The sequence below is a fragment of the Myxine glutinosa genome, chromosome 14 (genome assembly GCF_964187855.1).
Source record: "Myxine glutinosa chromosome 14, kmMyxGlut1.1, whole genome shotgun sequence".
NCBI lineage: Eukaryota > Metazoa > Chordata > Myxini > Myxiniformes > Myxinidae > Myxine > Myxine glutinosa.
The window spans coordinates 40,486,615-40,510,335 of NC_136274.1; the positions used below are offsets into that span (position 1 = coordinate 40,486,615).

Below are 23,721 nucleotides of genomic sequence, written 5' to 3' on the forward strand. Positions count from 1 at the left end.
GTTGCCCTGAAACAACTTGCTTTCGTCTCCTGGAAAGCAAATCCAACGGAAGGAAATCTCATTTCCTTTCACAAAGCCCGAAACAAGTGTGTGTCCACCCTCAGGAGAGCCAGGAAACAATATCTCAACATTCTCAAGACCGAACTCTCTTATCTGTCTCCCTCTTCCAAATCCTGGTGGCGTCTGGTCAAATCTGTTTCTGGTGTTTGTTCCCCCTCCATCCCCTCCCTCACCTCAAACGGCTTAACGGCTGACTCCGCACGTGAAAAAGCTGAATGCCTCAACTCTGTGTTTGCCTCTAAATCTTGTGTCCCAAAACCATCCCTCTCTGTACCCACCGTACCCAGTCGTACCCAGCTGCTCCTGGACTCTGTGTCCTTTCCTCCTGACAAGGTGGAAAAGTTTCTGTCAACCCTCGACTCTGATTCTGCAACTGGTCCTGACGGCATCAGCCCACGGGTCCTAAAATCAATGTTCTTCTGCTCTTTCACTCCCTCTTTCTGTTCTCTTCACCCTCTCTTTTGCTCAAGGTCATCTGCCATCTGCTTGGAAATCAGCCAACATCACCGGTTTGCACAAAAAAGGTGCAAAAACAGATCCCAGCAACTACAGACCAATCAGCCTTCTCCCAATTATCAGCAAAGTCATGGAATCCATCATTGCTTCAGATATTAAATCTTTCCTCTTCTCCAATGGCTTGATCTCTGATCATCAATTTCGTTTCAGACCTGGTCACTCTACTCTGGACATGCTGCTTCTGCTTTCTCAACAATGGATGGAGGTCCTCAACGCCAAACAGGAAATTAGAGCTGTCTCCCTTGACATTTCACGTGCCTTCGATACGGTCTGGCACCCTGCTCTGCTCACCAAACTCTCCTCCTTTGGTATCCATGGAAATCTCCACGCATGGCTGGCGGACTTCCTCTCTGGTCGTAGTCAACGTGTGGCCCTGAATGGGTTTCTCTCATCTCCTCTTCCTGTTCAGGCTGGAGTTCCCCAAGGTAGTGTTCTGGGCCCTGTGCTTTTTCTGGTCTTCATCAATGATCTCTCTGACTCTCTTGAAAATCCTCTCTATCTCTTTGCTGACGACTCTACTCTCTGTCGCTCCATTCCTCATCCCTCAGATCGGCAGTCTGCAGCCTCCTCACTCTCTGCAGACCTGGACAAAATCACAGACTGGTCAAACAAGTGGAACATGTCTTTCAATCCTGACAAATCTCACACTCTTACAATGTCTCTCCGAAAGGACCGACTGGACAACCCTCCCATCTACTTTCTCAACAATCCTCTCCAAGAAGTTCTGTCGCTCAAGCTTTTGGGTCTCACTATCTGCCATGATCTTTCTTGGGAAAACCACATTTCCAAGCTGGCCTCCAAAGCCAGTCGCCGACTGGGCATCCTCCGTCGTGTGAAGTCCTTCCTTGGCACACCTGAGCTCCTCACCACATACAAGGCTTTCATCCGCAGCTCAATGGAATACTGTTCCCCCCTCTGGGCTGGTGCTCCTGCCTCACACCTTGCTCGGCTTCACGCTGTTGAGGCCAAAGTTTTCAGAATCATTGGAATCTCCTGCGATGTAGTCAACACCGAGGGCCTTTCACTCACTCACCGCAGGCAGGTTGGTGGTCTTTCTGTCTTCTACCGACTCCTCTCCGGCCTTGCTCCCCCAGCTCTCTCTGTGCTCTGTCCCCCCAATATTCCTTCAGGTCGCACAAGATCTGCCTGCAACCCTCTTATGGTTAAACTGCCAAAGTCTAGGCTCTCTGCTCACCTTCACTCTTTCATGCCCCTTTTCTCCCGCCTCTGGAACAAACTCCCCCACTCCCTTCAATCCCACTCCTCCCTCCAGGTCTTTAAAACAGCTGTTCACCACCATCTCTTATCTTCCCCCATCGAAAACCTTGATCTTTTCTACCCCCGGTAATTCACCCCAGAGTCCTTGCAGTGTTCATATGTTTTATTCCTCTCCCACCTCCCCCCAAGTCCTCCCGATGTCCCTGCTCTCAAATGTTGTGTTTGTGTCCTTCCCCCTCTTCCCCCTCTCTTTTGTGTCCTTCCCCCTCTCTCCCCATCTTCTCTGCCGCTCCCCTTGTTTTTTATGTTTTGTGTGTCGGTTTGTCTTTTTTGTGTGATCAATGTTAGCTCTTTCACGAGCCTCGATCTTGTATACAAGAAAAAAAAAAAAAAAAAAAAAAAAAAATCGAGTCAATTCGCACCCTCCACTGTTGAACAATATTTCTCCATAATATTGGGGAAAAAATACGTGAGAGGATGGTTAATAATTTTTTTTGGACAAAGTGGATATAAACGCATTTCTTTGTAATGCACACTTCTGGTTAATAACCATTTTCTGTAAAGTTTGAAACTGTACCACTAACAGCGGTAAATGTTGTTTTGTTTCCGGCAAGAAATCCGGCAAGGAAAGCAAAATCAGCTTCTGGGTTTAAATGCAACGATGAGGAAATGAGGATGAGCCGATGAGGGGTTTCACTGTACAGGTAAAAATAATTTTTTTACAGGAGAAGCTCTAGGGGATGTTCGAAACCACCACCCGAACCCCCCCTCTACAAACCCCCGCTCCCCCACAAAAAAAAAACCATGGGCTTAGTAACATCCTCAACAAGTATTCTGAGTATTGCGCTGCAATACATGTCCCCTACCAAAGTTCAAAGTGCCATAACTTTGTCAAAAATGATCGAATATGCAAATTTATGCACGGTTGATGCTGGTTTTCAAACTTGATCTGAGGTATGCTGAGACACATGTGTGTCACGCCTCGCCTCGTTGATAAGCCCGCAAGGTCGCTCCGTGGAGCGGCCTGCACGTATTGCACTGTGTGAATTATATAATTACCAACGCATGGTCTGAGGTACTAGCGATTCAAGAGATATCCATTAAAAAAAAAAAATTCGTTTAATTAACGATATCTGCCAAACCACATGCCCTATCGCAAATTCCAAAAGGACATTTTAGTAGATTGACATGCTGAACAGATCTGTGAAGTTTCCCCTTGATTGGATCAAAAATGAGGGAGGGGCTCGGTTTTAAAGGTTCATGCTTAAAAACGTCATAACTCTGAAACCATGTGACGCATGACGTCATGCTCGTTGACTTTTTTGTTCGTCATGGGCATGCGATTCTGCCTGCAAAGTTTGGCCTCGATCTGTTCAGCCGTTGCAGAGAAAAAGGGGTTTTCGTGTTTTCACGAAAAACAATACGGTGGACAAACCACGTGACATGTGACGTCATAATTACCATTAAAATATTCTACAGACCGAGTCCCCCCTACGGTGAAAATTTGATCTCAATCGGTCCTATCATTGCAGAGAAAATCTTTTTTAAAGGAAATTAAAACTTAAAATGGCACTGAGTTAAGGATCATCAGAATGATCAGAATTCCCAAAGTTCAAAGTGCCATAACTTTGTCAAAAATGATCGAAACGTCGTGAAGTTCGAACTTGATCTGTAACTCATCACGAGGAAACCATGTGCCAAGTTTGAAATCATTAGCATTAAGAGTTTAGAAAACAAGTCCGGAAAACTGTTCTTTGCGTGACGGACTGACGGACTGACAGACGGAGGGATGGCGTGCAAACCTATAGTCCCCTCCGGTGTACACCGGTAGGGGACTAATAAGACGTGAAAGACTCGGTGGGTCACGACTCAGTTGCAATGAAATTACCAGACTCGGAGACGTAATGGTTAGAACGTCCGTCCCAAGTCTGGAAGGTCGGCGGTTCGAACCCCGGCCGGGTCATACCAAAGTCTTCGTATGTGCTGCTTCCTTGCTTACCGCTCAGCATTTTATTGGGATAGAGCACACAGTCAACCATTGCTTAAGCTTGATGGTCATAATGGCCACCTGTGTTGAAGTTCATTGTAAAATAATTCGTATCACAAAGGAATAGAGATAACGTAACGAATGGTGGTAAATATGAGTGAATGGAGGCCAAAAAGAGACGATAAACAGCTGCACACTAAGTTTGTTATACATAGTCAATAAAATCGTGCATTTCCCATAACAAATTAAAGCACAGTGGATTTTGTCTGATTGTGAAGTGCAGGGTAAGGCTATTTTCAATAATCATTTATTGTCATGACATTTTTGTTTTGAAAAGCCAAACAGATCAATAAGCTTTTCTCATATTTATAACCAGAAGAGAATACACAGGGGAAGGGGGGTTCAGAGGGAAGGGGTGGGGGGGGGGGGGGAGGGGGATATTTTCTCTGGACAATGAAAGCTCTGGAGTTGTGGTTACATTTTGCAAACTTCATAGCGGCCTTTGGTAGCCTCAAAACAGCTGTCAAGGCCAACGTTGGTTCTGCACATATTCTGAAGTACCTACACCCAAAATTTGTGGCCTCTCGGTGCCATGGTTCGGCCGTGAAAGAATAACGTACAAACACTTGAAAATATGTGCGTAGATGACAAAAGAATATATGGTAAGGTGCAGTCGTTTTCATCAAAGTGAAGAGGACAAAAGAGGTTTGGACTCTATCTTATTGTCCATCCTTGTAGAACCAAATGGTGAGATTAAAAATTAACATCAGAAAATAAAACTAGGGTCACATGATGGCCAAGCAGAGTAAAAAAAAATTTGGTTTAACCCCAGTCCCTCAGCATCAAATTAAATACGAGTCTCAAGCACAGATTCACCTGGTCTCTTGCTCGAAAGGTGAAGAACTTAGGAAACTCCCTCTGCAACAAAAATCAGACAAGCCATCAAAAACATCGATACGTCTTTTGTCAGCCTCACCAACATTGTCGGTGTTTGAATGCAAACATTGTGCAAAGCAAACGCAGAAACAACATTGCAATCTTACCTGTTGTGCCAGTAAAAAGGTGAGCCTTCTTATACCGTGGTAATTCAACAGGGCTTTCTAATGACAAGGGTAAAAGGTAAATCAAAAATAAGAGGGTTGGGAATGTTGAAATTATATATATATATATATATATATATATATATATATATATATATATATATATATATATATATATATATATATATATATATATATATATATAATATATATATAATATATATATATATATATATATAATATATATATTATATATATATATATATATATATATATATATATATATATATATTGCTACAGTTTTGAGATTTGCACATATTGATCAATAAATGCTAAAGGTTTGCCCCTCATAGTTAGTTCCACGAGCAACACGTAGGCCCACTTGTAGTATTAGTTATGTCATAGTATGTGTAAGTATAGGCCATTTCCCCTATTAATATCTGCGTTGTGTAAAGACATGAGATTAGGTCCCGTTCATTTTGCGTCCACCCTCCAATTCCACCTCGATGGGCGGAATCCATCCCGCGCCCCATTTGGCTGCCCGCTCAGTTTGTTACGCATTTGGCTGCCCGCTCAGTTTGTTACGCATTGGCTGCCCGCTCAGTTTGTTACGCATTGGCTGCCCGCTGAGTTTGTTAAGCATTTGCTGCCCTTTGCTCGCTCACCAGTCGAGTAACACGAGGTAGGCCTGAGAAGGAGGAGCGCGGGGTCGGGGTGGGGGTGGCGTTGAGATCGAAGCGTCAGAAGCGATGACGGTAAGAGCCACCAGCCAATCAGGGCTCTAATGGCATGGCATGAGAGGGCGTGGAGAGGCGCGTCTGGTGAGTTCGAGAAGGTTCGCGGAGTGTGCCAAAATAAGTCGCTGCATAAAGCCCTTGAACAGGACTCGCAGAGAAAGGACTTACCAAGAGGACTTACGAGAGGACTCGCAGAGGAGAGAAAGGACTTGTTACAGAGAGGACTTGTCGGCAGGAGAACTTGACTCGCATCACTCACTTTGAGGCTTTGAACTGTACCTCACAGTATAACGTACGCGCCAGAGGGGAAGAAGAAGAAGAGGTGTTGGCGATAAGAGTACACGGCTGCAGCCAGACGCGCCGGTGGCGAATAGCGCCTACTTCAGCCACGCGAGTAGACGCGGATAAACCTGCCAGTGATAACCGCCAACTGCACCAAAGCCCACCCCCTACCGTTCTCCTCGTAATAACCTTGTGTGTCCAAACGGCGCGCTACAAGCTCCTGCCTTCTCCTCTTACCATCTGCACGGGACGAGCCGGAGACCGGAGGGAGCTGCACAAGAACCATCCCTGGACGCGCGGACCATCATCCTGCAGCTGCAAGCCCCGTGTGTGTGTGTGTGTGTGTGTGTGTGTGTGTGTGTGTGTGAGACGGGACCGTTTGTCCTGGGTATTAAGTAAGACTGTATAAGGCTGCTCTGTGTCCCCTTTTTCTTGAATCATTGTGAATAGTGTAAATAAATCTTGTTCTTCTTTTTTCCAATTCGATCGCTTTTATGATTTATCCATTGACTAAGCGTGGCACGAATAAGACCGCTAGAACCGGGTTCACCATCTAAACGGCACGGATCGCGTGTACGCACCGCTCGGCGTCTCAACACACGTGGTTCGTGCGAAGCTTATTTCCTCGTTTCAGGGCAGCGCGAGTAATTAGGTAATAGCGAATTCTAGTCCTAATACCCTATTTCGCGCTGTCCGGAAGGGACGTCATAGGTCCCGGGTCCCGCCAGGCCAGGCAAAGACAAGAGGACTAATCCCCCCTTGGTAAGGGGAGAAGGCCGGCGGCGGATCCGCAACAATATATATATATATATATATATATTGTTACAGACGCGGTTTAAAGATGTTATTTTACCGAGCGGTTGGTATTACCGCGTCCGAACAGTTACTCCCCGATTAGAACCCGATTCCACCCGACGTTGACCAGATCGCACCGCAGATATTCAATCGGGAAACCTCTAAAGCGACCGAAAGAGAAGGAAAAGAGAAGAAGACAGAGTACGGAGGAAGAACAGATTTATTATACACACACAAGCAAAAAGGAAGAGCGACCAAAATTATTTACAAGCAATGGATGGAGAAAGCAGTCACACAGTGCATCGTTAGCTTATTCTATTCAATTTACTTAACCCCAAGACAACGAGTAGGACAGACGACGTTCACACTTACACGGGGGATATTGCAGGCAGGTAGGGCTTGAGGTGGATTGCTGGAGAGGGAGGCAGCAGCTCTCAATTCCTCGCGGTTTTTGGCGGGAAAACCCTTCGTCGCGTATCCGCTGCCGATGCTGTAGACGTCACGCGCTGGCTCGGGCACACCTGCTCCTCTCCTTCTGGTGGAGCCGTCTCCCTCCTTTCAGCGCGTCTCTCCAAAGCTGGTTTCCTTTCCGAGTACCGCTCCTCTTTGGCTTGGAGCGTTTCGCATCTCACCGCTCCTCTTGGTGTCGCCTCTTCGCTCATCTCCCAGGTCATCTGGTGAAGCAGTCCCTTACAGTCGCTTTTATTACTCGCAGCGGAATCAAGCCGCCGGCTGCGAGGGCACGCCTACCGGGTCGCTAACCGCGGTGCCGGTTGGCCAAGTGGGGTTGGCTCACTCCTCCCCTCTATGACGAGGCGCTAACCGCGGTGCCGGTTGGCCAAGTGGGGTTGGCTCACTCCTCCCCTCTATGACGAGACACGCCTTTCTTCTCCGAGATTAGCACATGGGCAATGGCGGCTTGCGGGATTGAACACCACTCGCACCCCTTTTGAAAGGAACTTTGGAGAGCGGAGATGTTTGGGGAAATTGAAAGGGCCTACGCTTATTTTGTTTGATACAATGCAAAGTCAATCTAGTGGGAAACACATATTTAGCCTACATAGAATAAGGAAATACACTATTTAAAAAGATATATCGTGGCCTGCGTGTAAGTTTCATGGAATTAACTAGGAGGACGGCTGCGACCATTATTTACACTAGGACGTGCCCGTACGTGGGTGCCCGTTCCTTGCCAAAAAAAAAAAAAAAGATGTCTTCGCCCATGCAGGCATGGGCGTGCCCATGGGCCCATGGGCGTGCCCATAAGTGCGTGATGTGACCGTACAATGAATGTATCGTCCCGACGCCGCAGCTCGGATGGCGCTGCAGTTAATCGGGCCTGTATCGGCAGAGTTATTATAAACGTGTACTACAATCGATCGTACCTTACAACAATCAACACAGATTGCAACGTCAAATCAATGAATACGCTCTCAAATGTGCCGTCCGAGGCAGCGTCTGCTCGCCACGTTCAGCATCAGTACGTCGTCACTATGACTATCCGTAAGTCCGGAAGTGACGTCCTCTCACACGCACGCTCTCACAGGAGCTCCGGAGGGTCGCATATCGCAGTTACGATGAATCGCAAATTAGTTTTAATTTGTTTTAAAACATAGTTTAACGCCAACATAGCACCAAAATAGTTTGCCAACGTGAAATAAATGAATACGCTCTCAAATGTGCCGTCTGAGGCAGAGTCTGTTCGGCACGTTCGGCACACGTGATAGCTCGCTGCTCTCTGATTGGTTGAATCGTTTTTTGGACATAGCTCGGTAACTACTTCTCCGATTAATATGAAACCTTGAAAAGGCACATCCTCAGGTCCCCAGCAATATACCTGGCAAGTTTCAAGTATATCGGACCCGTGGTTGTCGAGAAACAGCGGTCACAGACAAACAAACACACAGACACACACACACACAGAGATTACTGGAATTATAGATAGATTACGAGGGTGTTACACATAACAAAACCATACTTTTTTACATTCGTTACACTTCCTCCAAAATTGTTACACTTCTCAAAAAAACCGTTACACTTCTCAAATTCGTTACACTTCTCAAAACCGTTACACTGCACCCTCCTTTCTTCAGGCCCGTTCTCGGGCCTACAAAACTTTAACTTAGTGTGACACGTAGGTGTAATTCCCTCTACAATTAACCTGACCCTGAGTGTGACAATCTTAAAACACAAATAAGTATGTCCCCCTATTGCATTGCACCCTGTCTAACAGACTCAAGCCCACAGCTAACCGAATTACGGAATTATTCTCAAACTATGCATTTACGGTGGGGAGCATTATTTACAATGACGTTATTTCTTATTTACAACGCAACCCAGGACCTGTGTTTTTTTTTTTTTTTTTTTTTTTTTTTAGGGAACAAGAAAAAGAAATTCCTGTTGGGAGGGAGGAGACAGCACGCATTGCATCGATGCACCAGTACCAATACCACCAAAGCACCCAAAAGCACCACAAGCACCAAAAGCACCACTCGGTGCGCAGTCACCATGGTTCATAATAAACACAACAAAACAACTGGTGGTGGTCTTCTCTTTCTCTGCTGGGCCGATGTTCTTCCCGACGTCTTCTGGCTTCATGCGGCCTCGTTGGAAATAATAAAAAGCACAACTTGTGTTCGTTTTTTATTTAGGGCCTCAGGGGCCAACTAAGGGTGGTCCACCTGTTTGGCATAGGTGCCACCTTACCGAGGTCCGCAAGCAAGATTCCCTGGCCACTATGGCCGGTCTCCAACAGAGGTGCCCTGCCCCAGAACCTGGGGTCCATCAAGTGGTACTTGGCCGCAGAACAGCGGTCCATAAAGTGGTACATCAACGCAATGCATGCTGGTTCTGGGAATCTCGTGCGCACAATGGCCACCTCACGCACGCTCCCCTCTGCACCCAATGGCGCACAGGTCCTCAAGTGGGAGACAAAAGGGGGGAAGACAATTGAGCGAGGGGTAAGGTCACAAGGGTACACGTCAATAAGGCAATGCAAGGCGAAATGCGTACGGAGGGCGAAGTGAGAAAGCTCGTCCCTACCGTACGTCACCCCCCTGTCACCTACACTACCCTTGCCCTTACCCCATATGTACAAAATCTACCCATTACCAATTCGTCACTACTGTCACGTCTTCCCCATATTTCCTTTATACCAAATTCGTCTCCACAATCCCTCTACTTCAAAATTTGCCATCACCAAATTCATCATCAATCCTCATAAGGAGGAAGAGATGAAATTACGCACAATGTCACACCCACGTCATGATGCGTCTCACAATCCAAACATTTGCATCATAAAAATAATCAAAACATGGCATGGTGTGGAGTACCTGTCACCTCAGGTGAGTGGATGCAGATGGTGCGAGGAGATCCTTCTTCCTAACTATCCTCTGAATGACTTTAACACACTTTACACTACCCGGGGTCTCTCCCTGCCAATCCATTGGCCAACTTACACTATGGGTTCTAAAAACCAATTCCCATTGACCAAACTGTGGTGCTTCTCAATTTGGGGTCTCACTCCCCCGATTCATCTCCCGGTGCCCTCGCACAATTTCTGGGCTGCGACGTGTAGCTCTCCCAGCAGGTCTACCCACCTGCACACCTCCACCACTGTAGTTGCCACCCGAGCTTACCTAGCTCCTCACCCTAACCTATCTAACTGGGGGAAAGCCCCTCCTGGCTCTGTCACCCCACTCGGTGCCCTCTGGCACTGGGCTACCCGGGTCCGTCCTCCGGATCCTCGGGCCCCATCCACAACAACTACCGGCTCCCAGAGCCCACCTGCGGCCTCACCTGGCCGACATCCTCACAGTGGTGGAGTGCCCAAACCAACTACACGCACTAACAGGCTACACGCCCAGCCATTTCCACAACACTAATGCACCCATCCAAAGACCATTCTTTCACCCGCACCACAGATGCCAATATCCAACCACAATTTACCTGTACCCTCTACCTAACACTTACACTACCCGCCCCGGGTATCCGTGATGGGGGTCCACTCTTCCCCCATTCACACCTTCGCACCATCCACTCCACTCCATAGTTTCCACCATACTCACTCCACAACCATCCATTCCTATACTCCATTTATTCCACACTACCATTTATTCCACACAGCCACATACACCTGTTGTTGCACACCTGTGCCCTCACACCTGGTGCCACCTAGACCCTCCTTTCTTCCTGGACCATTTGGTCATCACAATACACAATCACCACTACTATCACTCAAACACTGCTCCACACACCTGTTCAGTTGCACACCTGTGCAATCACACCTGTTCAATCACACCTGTTCAATCTTCAAACACACGGCATCATCTCAGCTAACTACTCCCCTCTGAAACTTGCGCTTCCCAGTCGCCCCTTTAAACTATTGCGCTCCCACGTCATTATCATCCACGCTAATCTACCTGCGTCCCCACTACAGGTATCAGTCACTAACTAAACTTAACGTTACCTAATGTCATCTTCGCTAGATCCCTACACACGATATATCCTAACCCACCCGGGCTAGTTTTCACTGCCATCAACCCCATAAGCTAGTGCTCCTTTGCCCCCCACTTGTGAGGGATGGTGGATTGGCCATCCCATCACATGGGGCATCTCTTACTATAAATTTTGCTTCCCAAATTCCAACAAATCAAAAATTTGCCATTCATCTGCCAATCACCGTACCAATCATCAAATTTCGCCTTTTTCTAATTTCGGGGCCAAAACACTATCCTCATCACCCGTCTACTTATTACATCCTCTCGGTGCGCCAATTCCCTTCTAAAGCTCGGCTTCGTACAGCCGAGCCATGAACGCGGGTTCTTTTGTGCCGGCGGCTGGATGCGTCCGGCACTCGGTGCAGGGACGGGGGCTTACCCGGGCCGAGATCCCACGCACCACCTCGGCGTGGAGCCATCCAATGTCCCGATCTCGACCTGCCGGCACGTCTCAATAGAAAGTGGTCGCCATGACGACCCTTCCTATCGGGCTGCCCGCTCCGCCTAGTGGAGCCCGGACGCGGCCGTTCCACGCGAGGCCCAGCGTGGATCGCGCACGGCGGTCCTTTCGAATCCGCCGTGGCTCGGATCCCCGCTGGTTCTCGCGGCACGCGAAGCCCGGCACGCACCGAGGGCCCGATTCGGCTATAAGTCGCTCTAACCGCTACTCCGTTTACCGTCGATGCTTCACCTGGATGCTTACATGCATACGCTACCCCTTGCTTGCTCATACCTTTCCTTACACACCCAGGTACCCTCATTCCGCTCACCGACTTGGTCACACACCTGACCACCGAACACCTTGGCACACATTCGTTGCTCGCACACCTCACCAACACACCTCTTCGCGCCCCTTTCTCGGTCACCTCCTTTGTGACAATCACAGGTGTGCTCTCACCCCCATTCTTGACAGCGCACTCTCTCCCCATGCACCTGTCCGTTACACACCTTTCTCGCGCATCCTCTTGCGCACACTCTTTCGTTACTTCCTCCGTAACACTTACCACACCGCGCTTCCATGTACCCCCTCGCACACGCGTTACGACCGACTCACTCTTGACGGCACACTCACTCCTCGGCGTGCACTTTTTCCTCACACACCCCATGGTCGGACATTCTCGCACACCTCTTTTTTCGCACACCAGACCTGTCGCACACTTCACCAACGGCCTCTCACGAACACCCGGATCCAAACCAATCCCCAAGCCGACTGAAGCTTTCCTCACATCATATACATTGCCACTCACCTCCGTACCTCGTCGTCGCACCTCCTCTGCCACCTGCAAACTTTTTATTTGGTTAGTGAGCATCACATTATGAGTTGAGCACCGACCTTGCACATATTCCATCACCTCCTCCTGGATTTCTCTTTTAGTTTCTGTCCGTCCCTTCTTAATTTCACTCACCTCTTCTTCCACTTCCTCTAATTTTCGCTTCACCTCTTTTATTCCCTGGTGCGTCTCCTCAAGTTCGTCCTCTAAGGCTACCGTGACCGTCTCTATGTGCATCCTCACCTGCCGGTCCTTTGTCTCCATTATCTCTGTCACCTCGTCCACCCTCATTGTCAGTTCCTCACGTACCATCTGACATTGCCTCTGTGTCGCTATTAATTCGTTTTTAATTTCTTTTTGTGTCGCCTTTAACCCTCCTAGTACCGCAGTGTTCTTTTGAACCTGCTCCACTAGTTCTTTTTGTCCCTCTGTCAGCTGTTCCACCTCCTCCGTCAGATCTTCTATTCCCCCTTGTAACTTTGCCGTATTATTCCTCACCTCTTTCTCCATACGCTTCTCACCTCGCTTTACCTCCTCGCGTAGCCCCGAAACCTCCTCACTTACACCTCGTCGTATCTCCTCCATCTCTTTTGTAGATGCCACCCTCATCTGCCTCAATTCAGCCCTCTGAACATCCAATTTGGTTTCTACCCCGATTTTTACCTGCTCTATCTGCTCTCCCATTTGTTTAATTTCTCGGGCGGATTGCTCCCCTATCTCCCGTAATTTGTCCTCCATCCTATTTTCTAACCCCATTAACCCATTTTTTACCCCCTCTAACTGATTCTCCTGGGCAGCCATTCTATTTTCCACCACCGTTAACCCATTCTTTACCTCTTTTATCCCGTTGTCTAACCCCTCAAAATTATTGTCTAACTTCTCACCGGTACCCCTCGCTTCGTCCCTCATTACCCCCATTTGGTTTCCCATTACCCCCATTTGGCCCTCCAATCGCTCACCCTGAGCATCCATCCGGTTCCCCATTACCCCCATTTGCCCCATAAGGGCCCCCATCATTCTGCTTTCCATTTTTTCACTATCAGCCCTCCTTCTGTTTTCCATTTGTTCCATACTGTCGTTTTTTTTCTGCATTTCCACCATGAATTGGGCCATGAAGGCTTGTATTTGGGCCGCGCTCATTGGTTCCGCGACCGCGGCCCCCTCAACCACATGCGCGAGAGCGCCATTTTGTGCGTCTGAAACCTCCGCAACCACATTGCCATTTTTCTCCTCCTCCCTTTCCTCCACATACATTTCCCCGAGGTCCTGGGTTGATTCCACCCTGTCTATCTCTCCCACCGACATCCGATCGCCTTGATTGTCCATGGCGCGATCTCAAAATTCGGGTTTTATAAAACAAAATAAATTTCGGCAGCTTGTAATTTTGAGCGCGTTAAGCGCGCTTCGGGTCCGATCTCACTCCTCGACACCAATTGTTACTGTACTAACACAATTGGTGTCCAAAATTTGGGCTAAATAAATTTAGTCCCAGGTTCGAATCCCACTCCTGACAACCAATTGTTGCCGACGCGGTTTAAAGATGTTATTTTACCGAGCGGTTGGTATTACCGCGTCCGAACAGTTACTCCCCGATTAGAACCCGATTCCACCCGACGTTGACCAGATCGCACCGCAGATATTCAATCGGGAAACCTCTAAAGCGACCGAAAGAGAAGGAAAAGAGAAGAAGACAGAGTACGGAGGAAGAACAGATTTATTATACACACACAAGCAAAAAGGAAGAGCGACCAAAATTATTTACAAGCAATGGATGGAGAAAGCAGTCACACAGTGCATCGTTAGCTTATCTATCTATAATTCCAGTAATCTCTGTCTGTCTGTACGTTTGTTTGTCTGTGACCGCTGTTTCTCGACAACCACGGGTCCGATATACTTTTAACTTGCCAGGTATATTGCTGGGGACCCGAGGATGTGCCTTTTCAAGGTTTCATATTAATCGGACAATTACTTACCGAGCTATGTCCAAAAAACGATTCAACCAATCAGAGAGCAGCGAACGATCGCGTGTGCCGAACGTGGCGGGCACACTCTGCCTCGGATGGCACATTTGAGAGCGTATTCATTTATTTCACGTTTGCAAACTATGTTGGCGTTAAACTATGTTTTACAACTAATAAAAACGAATTTGCGATTCATTCGCTTTCCTGCGCGTTTGTGCACGCGATGGCGATTTCTTTACCAAACTCCGGAAGCCGTTCGCTTTGGACCAAACCATTGCATGTAAATAGAGGGGGGGGATTGTCACCACTCGCAAGCCGTTCGCTTTGGACCAAACCATTTCATGTAAATAGAGGGGGGGGGATATAATTTTAGATATAGATATAGTACGGGCAATGCCCTAGTTCTATTCAATTTACTTAACCCCAAGACAACGAGTAGGACAGACGACGTTCACACTTACACGGGGGATATTGCAGGCAGGTAGGGCTTGAGGTGGATTGCTGGAGAGGGAGGCAGCAGCTCTCAATTCCTCGCGTATCCGCTGCCGATGCTGTAGACGTCACGCGCTGGCTCGGGCACACCTGCTCCTCTCCTTCTGGTGGAGCCGTCTCCCTCCTTTCAGCGCGTCTCTCCAAAGCTGGTTTCCTTTCCGAGTACCTCTCCTCTTTGGCTTGGAGCGTTTCGCAGCTCACCGCTCCTCTTGGTGTCGCCTCTTCGCTCATCTCCCAGGTCATCTGGTGAAGCAGTCCCTTACAGTCGCTTTTATTACTCGCAGCGGAATCAAGCCGCCGGCTGCGAGGGCACGCCTACCGGGTCACTAACCGCGGTGCTGGTTGGCCAAGTGGGGTTGGCTCACTCCTCCCCTCTATGACGAGGTGGAGACACGCCTTTCTTCTCCGAGATTAGCACATGGGCAATGGCGGCTTGCGGGATTGAACACCACTCGCACCCCTTTTGAAAGGAACTTTGGAGAGCGGAGATGTTTGGGGAAATTGAAAGGGCCTACGCTTATTTTGTTTGATACAATGCAAAGTCAATCTAGTGGGAAACACATATTTAGCCTACATAGAATAAGGAAATACACTATTTAAAAAGATATATCGTGGCCTGCGTGTAAGTTTCATGGAATTAACTAGGAGGACGGCTGCGACCATTATTTACATTACGAGGGTGTTACACATAACAAAACCATACTTTTTTACATTCGTTACACTTCCTCCAAAATTGTTACACTTCTCAAAAAAACCGTTACACTTCTCAAATTCGTTACACTTCTCAAAACCGTTACAATATATATATATATATATATATATATATATATATATATATATATATATATATATATATATACATATATACATACATACATATATATATATATATATGCAGTCTCTGTCTACTTTAACACCATGGCTTGCAAAAGCAGCCTGAATAGCGATAACCAAGTGATGGTTAATCACATTAAAAAATATATGCAATCTGTGTTCATCATCAAGAGGGAATTTTTAAAACAGATCCAGGTACAGTGGAGTAGTGGTGTATCAAGGAAAAATGACGTTTGGGGCGGGATGTCAAATTGCCGACCCTCATAACTTCCCATAAGTCTTTGAATGGTGTGCGTGTGTGTCCCCGTGTGTGTGTATATATGTGTGTGTGTGTGTGTGTGTGTGTGTGTGTGTGTGTGTGTATGTGTGTGTTTATATGTGTGTGTGTGCATGTGTGTGTTTATGTGTGTGTGTGCAGTGTCTGTGTGTCCGTGTGTGTGTGTGTGTGTGTATATGTGTGTGTGTGTGCAGTATCAGTGTGTCCGTGTGTGTGTGTGTGTGTGTGTATGTGTGTGTGTGTATATGTGTGTGTGCATGTGTGTGTATATATGTGTGTGTGTGTGTGTGCAGTGTCAGTGTGTCCGTGTGTGTGTGTATATGTGTGTGTGTGTGCGCATGTGTGCAGTGTCAGTGTGTCCGTGTGTGTGTGTACATGTGTGTGTGTTTTTTTGTGTGTGTGTATATGTGTGTGTGTGTGTGTGTGTGTGTGTAGTGTCAGTGTGTCCGTGTGTGTGTGTGCAGTGTCTCTCTGTGTGTGTGTGTGTGTGTGTGTGTGTGTGTGTCTGTGCAGTTTACCGCGTGTGTGTGTGCAGTGTCCGTGTGTGTGTGTGTGCAGTGTCCGTGTGTGTGTGCAGTGTCCGTGTGTGTGTGTGTGCGTGTGTGTGCAGTGTGTGTGTGTGTGTGCAGTGTCCGTGTGTGTGTGTGTGCAGTGTCCGTGTGTGTGTGTGTGCAGTGTCCGTGTGTGTGTGTGTGTGTGCAGTGTCCGTGTGTGTGTGTGTGTGCAGTGTCCGTGTGTGTGTGTGTGTGTGCAGTGTCCGTGGGTGTGTGCAGTATCCGTGGGTGTGTGCAGTGTCCGTGGGTGTGTGCAGTGTCCGTGGGTGTGTGCAGTGTCCGTGGGTGTGTGCAGTGTCCGTGCATGTGTGCAGTGTCCGTGGGTGTGTGCAGTGTCCGTGGGTGTGTGTAGTGCCCTTGTGTGTGTGTGTGTGTGTGTGTGTGTGTGTGTGTGTGTGTGTGTGTGTGTGTGTGTGTGTGTGTGTGTGTGTGTGTGTGTGTGTGTGTCAGGGCTGTCACCTTTTTACCATTTGAGTTTTGTCATCACATTTTCAACAAAGCTTTATTATGAGAATATGGAGAAGGCAAATGAATACATTTTTCAAAAGGTCAAAGGTCAACGTCACATAAAATCATCAATTTTCATGCGATTGACCTGAATTTAAAGAATTTGCATATTGGGTCAATTAATTTGTGGACAGCACAGATGAAGTACACAAAAACGGCAACACAAAGATTTACCTTTAAAGTCTTCTTTAAGTATAAATGTGAACATCAAGCAGCAAATCAGCTAAATCTGGAAACCACTGAGAGCAGACAAAATGTCGACTTTACTGTTTACATTTGCAATGAAATCGTTTGAAATGGCGGACGTTTGATTAGAGTTCAAAACACGACATTTGATTTTTTGTTTTTTTACTAAGTATATTTTTGTAGGTACATGAATATAAATATCTATTAATACAATGAAAGTATATCAATGTGAGCTCTGTCTGCTGTAATGGCATGGCTTGCAAAAGCAGCCCGAATAGCGTTCACCAAGTGGTGGTTAATCATATTCAAAAATATATCCAATTATCTCGAGGGAATTTTAAAAACAGATCCAGGTGCAGTGGAGTGACACCTTATCCAATGGAAGTATGAATTAAGTTTAAAAAATATGAGGTTAAATTTTAAAAAAAACTAACCCCAGAAGCAGAATCACAGCCTCACTTAAATAAATGAATATATACACTTAGTTATAAAATTGCTAGATATGGTAAATTGTGTCAGATTTCATTCCAGATTTAGACATTTATTTAGTCTACACTCTACAGCATCCAATCCTCACGTCCGAATCCAGATTTTGATGATAAGCTTCAATTACGTAATGACAATCGATCGTGTTTCCAAGGTAAGGCACGTTTGAGGAGGCCAAAACAAAATGGTGGCTTAAGAACCCAGCGAGGTGCAGTAGGCTGACCAAGATGGCGGGCCGCCATATTGGTAAGCCTTTTTCGGGTGTTTTTCTTATGAGCACCTCGTTAATCATCTTCAAAAAGGGTGTTATAACACACCAAAACACCCAGTTTTCATCCTTGCAATCTGTTGGAGGTACAGGAGTATGTATGCAAAGTTTGGGGCCGCTAGGTTTCATGGTTTTGGAGTGATGGAGGAGACAGACGGACGAACGGACACTGCCTTTTATTATTATAAATGAAGAGAAGAGAAGTAATTGCATATACTGTATATATATAGTATATTCATATATAATAGCACTTCATATATAATTATATATAGATATATATATATATATATATATATATATATATATATATATATATATATATATATATATATATATATATATATATAAATAAAATTTTATATATATATATATATATATACAGTGAAACCTTGACTTACGAGTGCACCAACTTACGAGTTTTCCGAGATATGAGCCGTCGCTCGGGCGGTTTATTGCTTTGAGATGCGAGCCGAGATCTGAGTTACGAGCTTACGCCACCCGCCACCAGGTGGGTTCCGGTCACGTGGTTATCTTGCCGTGCAAGCATATCTGCCGTATATCGCTGCTGTTTTGTTTTCGCATTTTGGTTATTTTGGAGCTTACGCCAGCCGCCACCAGGTGGGTTCCGGTCACGTGGTTATCTTGCCGTGCAAGCATATCTGCCGTATATCGCTGCTGTTTTGTTTTCGCATGTTGGTTATTTTGGAAAATTTCTTAGTTTTAACCATGGGTCCTAAGTAATTGAGTGCCAAGGGCAGTACTGAGAAGAAGAAGAGGATGATGTGCTTGGATATAAAACACGCAATCGTCGAAAAACATGAGCGAGGTGTGCGTGTTGTCGACTTGGTGAGGCGGATGTGAAGGCAGCTGAAGATTTTATTATAACTTTTGCCGAACTGATAGAAGCCGAACGATACATCCCCCAGCAAATCTTCAACTGTGACGAGACAGGGCTCTTCTGGAAAAAGATGCCGAGGAGGACGTATATAACGGCAGAGGAGAAGAGCATGCCAGGCCACAACTTGTTCAGAGTGCCGGCGATAGCTCGCCTTCTCTTTGTGGAAGACACGGTGAGATCCTTAACATCCAACAACTAATGGGACGCAAACGGGGCGCCCAGTTTAGCGGTACACACATTGATGAATCACCCTGCCTGTGAAACACCGACATGACAGGTTATAGCTGGGTCGGGATTCAAACCCAGGCTGGACAGTTTAGAGTCAAGTGTGCGTACCTCCAGTCCAGGCCATCCTGCCAACTTGTATGCTGCATACAGGTGAAATATAAAGCGCGAGATATTTTTATATATACTGCATATTTTAAAAAAAATTGGTGTGGTTTTTGGCGGGCTGGAACGGATTAATAGCATTTCAATGCATTTTAATGGGGAAATTTAATTTGAGAAACGAGCAAATTGAGTTACGAGCTCGGTCACAGAACGAATTAAACTCGTAAGTCAAGGTTCCACTGTATATGTATATATGTATATATGTATGTATGTATGTATGTATGTATGTATGTGTATGTATGTGTGTGTGTGTGTGTGTGTGTGTGTGTGTGTGTGTGTGTGTGTGTGTGTGTGTGTGTGTGTGTGTGTGTGTGTGTGTGTGTGTGTGTGTGTGTGTGTGTGTGTGTATATATATATATATATATATATATATATATATATATATATATATATATATATATATATATATATATGAAGTGAAGGGCAGTGAAATACAATAAGTATAAAGTTAAACGAGATGCAGAAATGATCAATTTCAACAACAACAGGATAAAAGCAAAGATTCGTACCTTAGAGTGAGTAAAGTCACGAAAGGTTTTGACAACGGTGTCATCCTCTCCAATAGCATCAATGTCACCTTTGAAGGCCACATTGAGAATGTGTATGGGGTCATCCAAGGAACCCTTGGAAAAAGTGAAAATTAAAATACGTTCGCAAATCTATGTATTTTTGTTTTCAAATTTTGCATTACATTAAACAAAAAGAAAAGCAAAATTGAAAAAGACAGGGAGTGTCAAGAACATAGTTCACAGCATCATAGAGTTCGACATTCACTGAAGCAGTTATTGAGATGCAACGTTTTTGCATGACAAATGGAGCAATTAAAATATACAGAAATTAGAAGGACAACACAAACACGTTTCGTCATAACAAAATGTTGGGTATGTCACAAGAACTGCAACATAATTACTCCCATGCCTCAGGAAATGATTACAGTCGTGACAATAACCACCTCCAAAGTACACACACACAACTTGCATTCCGATAAAATATAGGAACATCTTCTAAATGTGTTGCGCAATACCAACAGGCTGGATGAACACCATTCGTTAAAAGTGAGAAAGCAATACGCGATTCAACTTTCATAGCCATTGGGTGGAATCAACAAAACGTCATTCGAGGTTTGATAACCACCGTGGGAAGCAAGCATAAAGCATCCCCTTTTGACATTGACACAGACGCCAGACTAGTTTTCCATTTACATCCACTGGTCTGTCTGTCCTACATTTAAAACTTTATAAGAAGGTGTCTATGCAGTGACAGCACCATGCGGTCCATTGGTGTGAGATTAGGGTGTGGGGGAGTATAATAAATAATGATGAAAACATCACAAGTGAAAGGAATTAAGTTTAAAGTCAACACAGAGGCCTGTGGTCCCTGAGTAACAGAGACAGGACTGCACATATAAATGCGACTGAAAGGAGTAAACATACTTTGTTGTCATCCTCATAAACATACTTTGTTGTCATCCTCATCATACAGTGACAACTGGGAGGAATCGCTGAAGACGTTTGAGCATTCGGCAGACGAGTCAGAAAAGCACTTCAGAAGCTCCTCAAAGTTTCTGCCATTGGAAGAGAAAACAAGGTGCTGTGTGTGCAATTACATTTTGAAACGATCCCCTCTTTTGATCCTGTTCGGGGAACCTCTCACCTCCCTCTCGCAACAAAAAAGAATGATTAAAACAACTCGAAACGCAAAAGCTCTTCACAAAGCCACTGCAGCACAGATTCCGATATACAAGATTGTGCATTGCGATGTTTACTTTGAAAACGTATTGGAAAAACATGAAAGACTTGAGTGGTATGGAATTACAATACAACGCAACGCAAACCCATCAACCGAAACATTATTATATCGGAGGTGAGGCCTTTCATTAATTTCCTCCAAGCTTCTCAATGTCAGTGGGCATGACGTATTAGCTTTGCACTTCATATTTCGATATTTAGATGCAAAATAAAACCCCAAATTTCTGTTTTATAACTCATTGTGAGAGGCGTTACGGAGGCGGATGCAATGAAAGGGGCCAAAGAGCCAGACACGTATGCACAAGGTACACGACAATATGAACGGGTGAACGCAAGAAAAAAAGGAGAACACCAACCTCGAAAACGCCTCAATGGTTTCAAAAGCGACCATGGCACCCATGCGCTGGCATGGCGGGCTGTACGCGTTGTGTATCAGGATTTCCTGGTCACTTCCAGAGTGTACCATGCCCACGCAGTGAGCCTGAGAAACATTGGTCATCGCCGACATTCTGGAAGCAAAGTGGATCAAGGGGTCGATACGAGAGAAGGGGGAAGAGACAATTGAAGGGTCAGATTGGTCGATGGGGAAATGCTGAGCAACAGCAAATTAAAGAACAATGTCAAAAAGCCATTTCAAAATCCTGTTCAATCGGTTCCTGAAGCATTCATGTTCCAACTTAGCTTTAAGGTGTGAACCAAAAATTGTGTACTTCTTTATGAGTACTGTGGACCAATATCCTGCCTCTGTATGCAATAACCAGTTTCCCCCTAACTGGAGAATGAATACACGTAAACGTTAATGAGGACAGGACAAGCAACTTTAAAAGCTAGCTGGAGTCCTTCATATTCCTCATAATAATATGCCACCTGCCTGTTTTTGAGTGTTATATATGCTTGATCAATTGATTTTAACACACATTAATCAAGCTGTTATTTGGGCAGGTGGAATTATCACATATTCACGGTTAAAATGGGAGAGCACAAAGTTAACAATGGCAATATAATAAGGGGAATGCAAGGTAAAATTCATGCTTAAAAGGTATCATCAATCATGGCATGACAGCTGCAGAGATGTGAATGGACAAGTTAATATCTTGTATGGGAAGGTGGGGGTTTAGGGAGGGAAAGACGTTAAATGGTAAATAACGTTACGGTAAGTAGACCAGGACGATGCGTGCGTAATGCAGACGTACTGTGTACACGTTTCGTTCGATTTAGCACAAGGATGTTGATGCGGGTTGTGGATGAAAGGTTAAAGATCATGCTGCAATGTCTACCTCGACATGCGCGTGCAAGTCAGTGGAGCACACAGCAAGTGCATGCGTGGTCACAGCCTCTCCTACTCCACCCTAACCCCCACAAAAAAATAATAATACATGTATCCCTTGATTTACGAAAGGCATGCGTTCATGGAAAATGTCATGTAAACCGAAAAAAAACGTAAATCGAAAACGCTTTTCCATTATTTTAAAGGTCTTCGTGGGCAGAGTTATAGCCAGGCGAGAACGTTTCCTTGGGGCCGCAGTTGAGCTTGAGGTCTTGCTGAACACCTTGAGGGATGAGTGAGTTCACGGGCTATTTTAAATGATGGAGCACTTCACAATGACAGGCACAAGATGGCGAACAAAGGTAGACAGATGCTTGATGCTGTGCTAGATGTGTCATATGCCTGTACATATGGCTGTGACGTGACTCACTAAAGGTGGGGAGCGCTGTTTGAAATTTCCTTCATATCGCTCTACTCTCCTGCACAATATTTGAATTTCGTTGGTGCAAAAAATGCAAATCAAAAAAAATGGCGTAAAAATTTTGTTATCACGAAATAAACCCCCCAGAAAACCGAGCATTCGTAAATCGAAGGACATCTGTACATGACTACGGTCACCTCAAAATTCCGACCGAATTGCATGCCAAGCACATCACCAGGTAAAATGCAACTTTCCCGAAGATTAAATTCACGGATCCATAAAGCACTGGACAAGCTTCAACAATTAAGTGGGAGTTCAATGGGACACATGTATTTTATTTCCGGATTTTTGGAAGCTCCATTCTGGCTGAAAGGGCCATCAGCAGGATGACGGAAACAAGTTGTGTGGAAAGCATTGGATACTTGTATTTGTAACAACTCGAGTAAAATGCATCTTCTCTTGGTTCGTTACCAAAGTTCAACTAAGCTGGTTGATAAAAGGGCAATAACCAGCAGAGTTTGATGTAGAAGTCGACAGTTCAGGTAAAACTTCGCAAATAAATTTAAAAAAAAAAATTTATTGTGGGACTTTATGATCCAACTTGCCAAATACAAAACAAAAACATACTTTATAGCTTACGAACCACTGCAGTGGCAGAGATCCTCATTCGATTTATCTTTACGTCAGGTGATGTCACCCCACTACACCAACCTCCTCCCCCTCCCCCTCCAAAAAAAACTTGTCTTACATTTTCCAAAAGAGAATCTAAATTATATCAGATGTTGCATCTATAGAGTCAACATAAATAAAACTATTCTCTTACAAAGAGCCATATATATATATATATATATATATATATATATATATATATATATATATATATATATACACATATATATATATATATATATATATATATATATATATATATATATATATATATATATATACACATATATATATATATATATATATATATATAACTGTAAGAAATAGTAGAAACTCCAAAGTACGAGCAGGGCGTCTC

General features: G+C 45.3%; 1 protein-coding gene across 4 annotated transcripts in view; it reads right to left on the reverse strand.

Annotated features, from left to right (window-relative positions):
* LOC137439654 (acetyl-CoA carboxylase) overlaps positions 1-23,721 on the reverse strand; it is a 280,655-nt gene that overhangs the window by 98,769 nt on the left and 158,165 nt on the right. For all 4 annotated transcript variants that reach the window (XM_078768288.1, XM_068135620.2, XM_078768287.1 and 1 more), the window contains 5 exons: positions 21,363-21,515; positions 20,717-20,822; positions 19,768-19,881; positions 4,825-4,881; positions 4,658-4,699 (listed from right to left, as the gene is read on the reverse strand). In XM_078768288.1, coding sequence (XP_078624414.1) covers positions 4,658-4,699; positions 4,825-4,881; positions 19,768-19,881; positions 20,717-20,822; positions 21,363-21,515 — 472 coding nt within the window. The remainder of the gene's footprint in view (positions 1-4,657; positions 4,700-4,824; positions 4,882-19,767; positions 19,882-20,716; positions 20,823-21,362; positions 21,516-23,721) is intronic.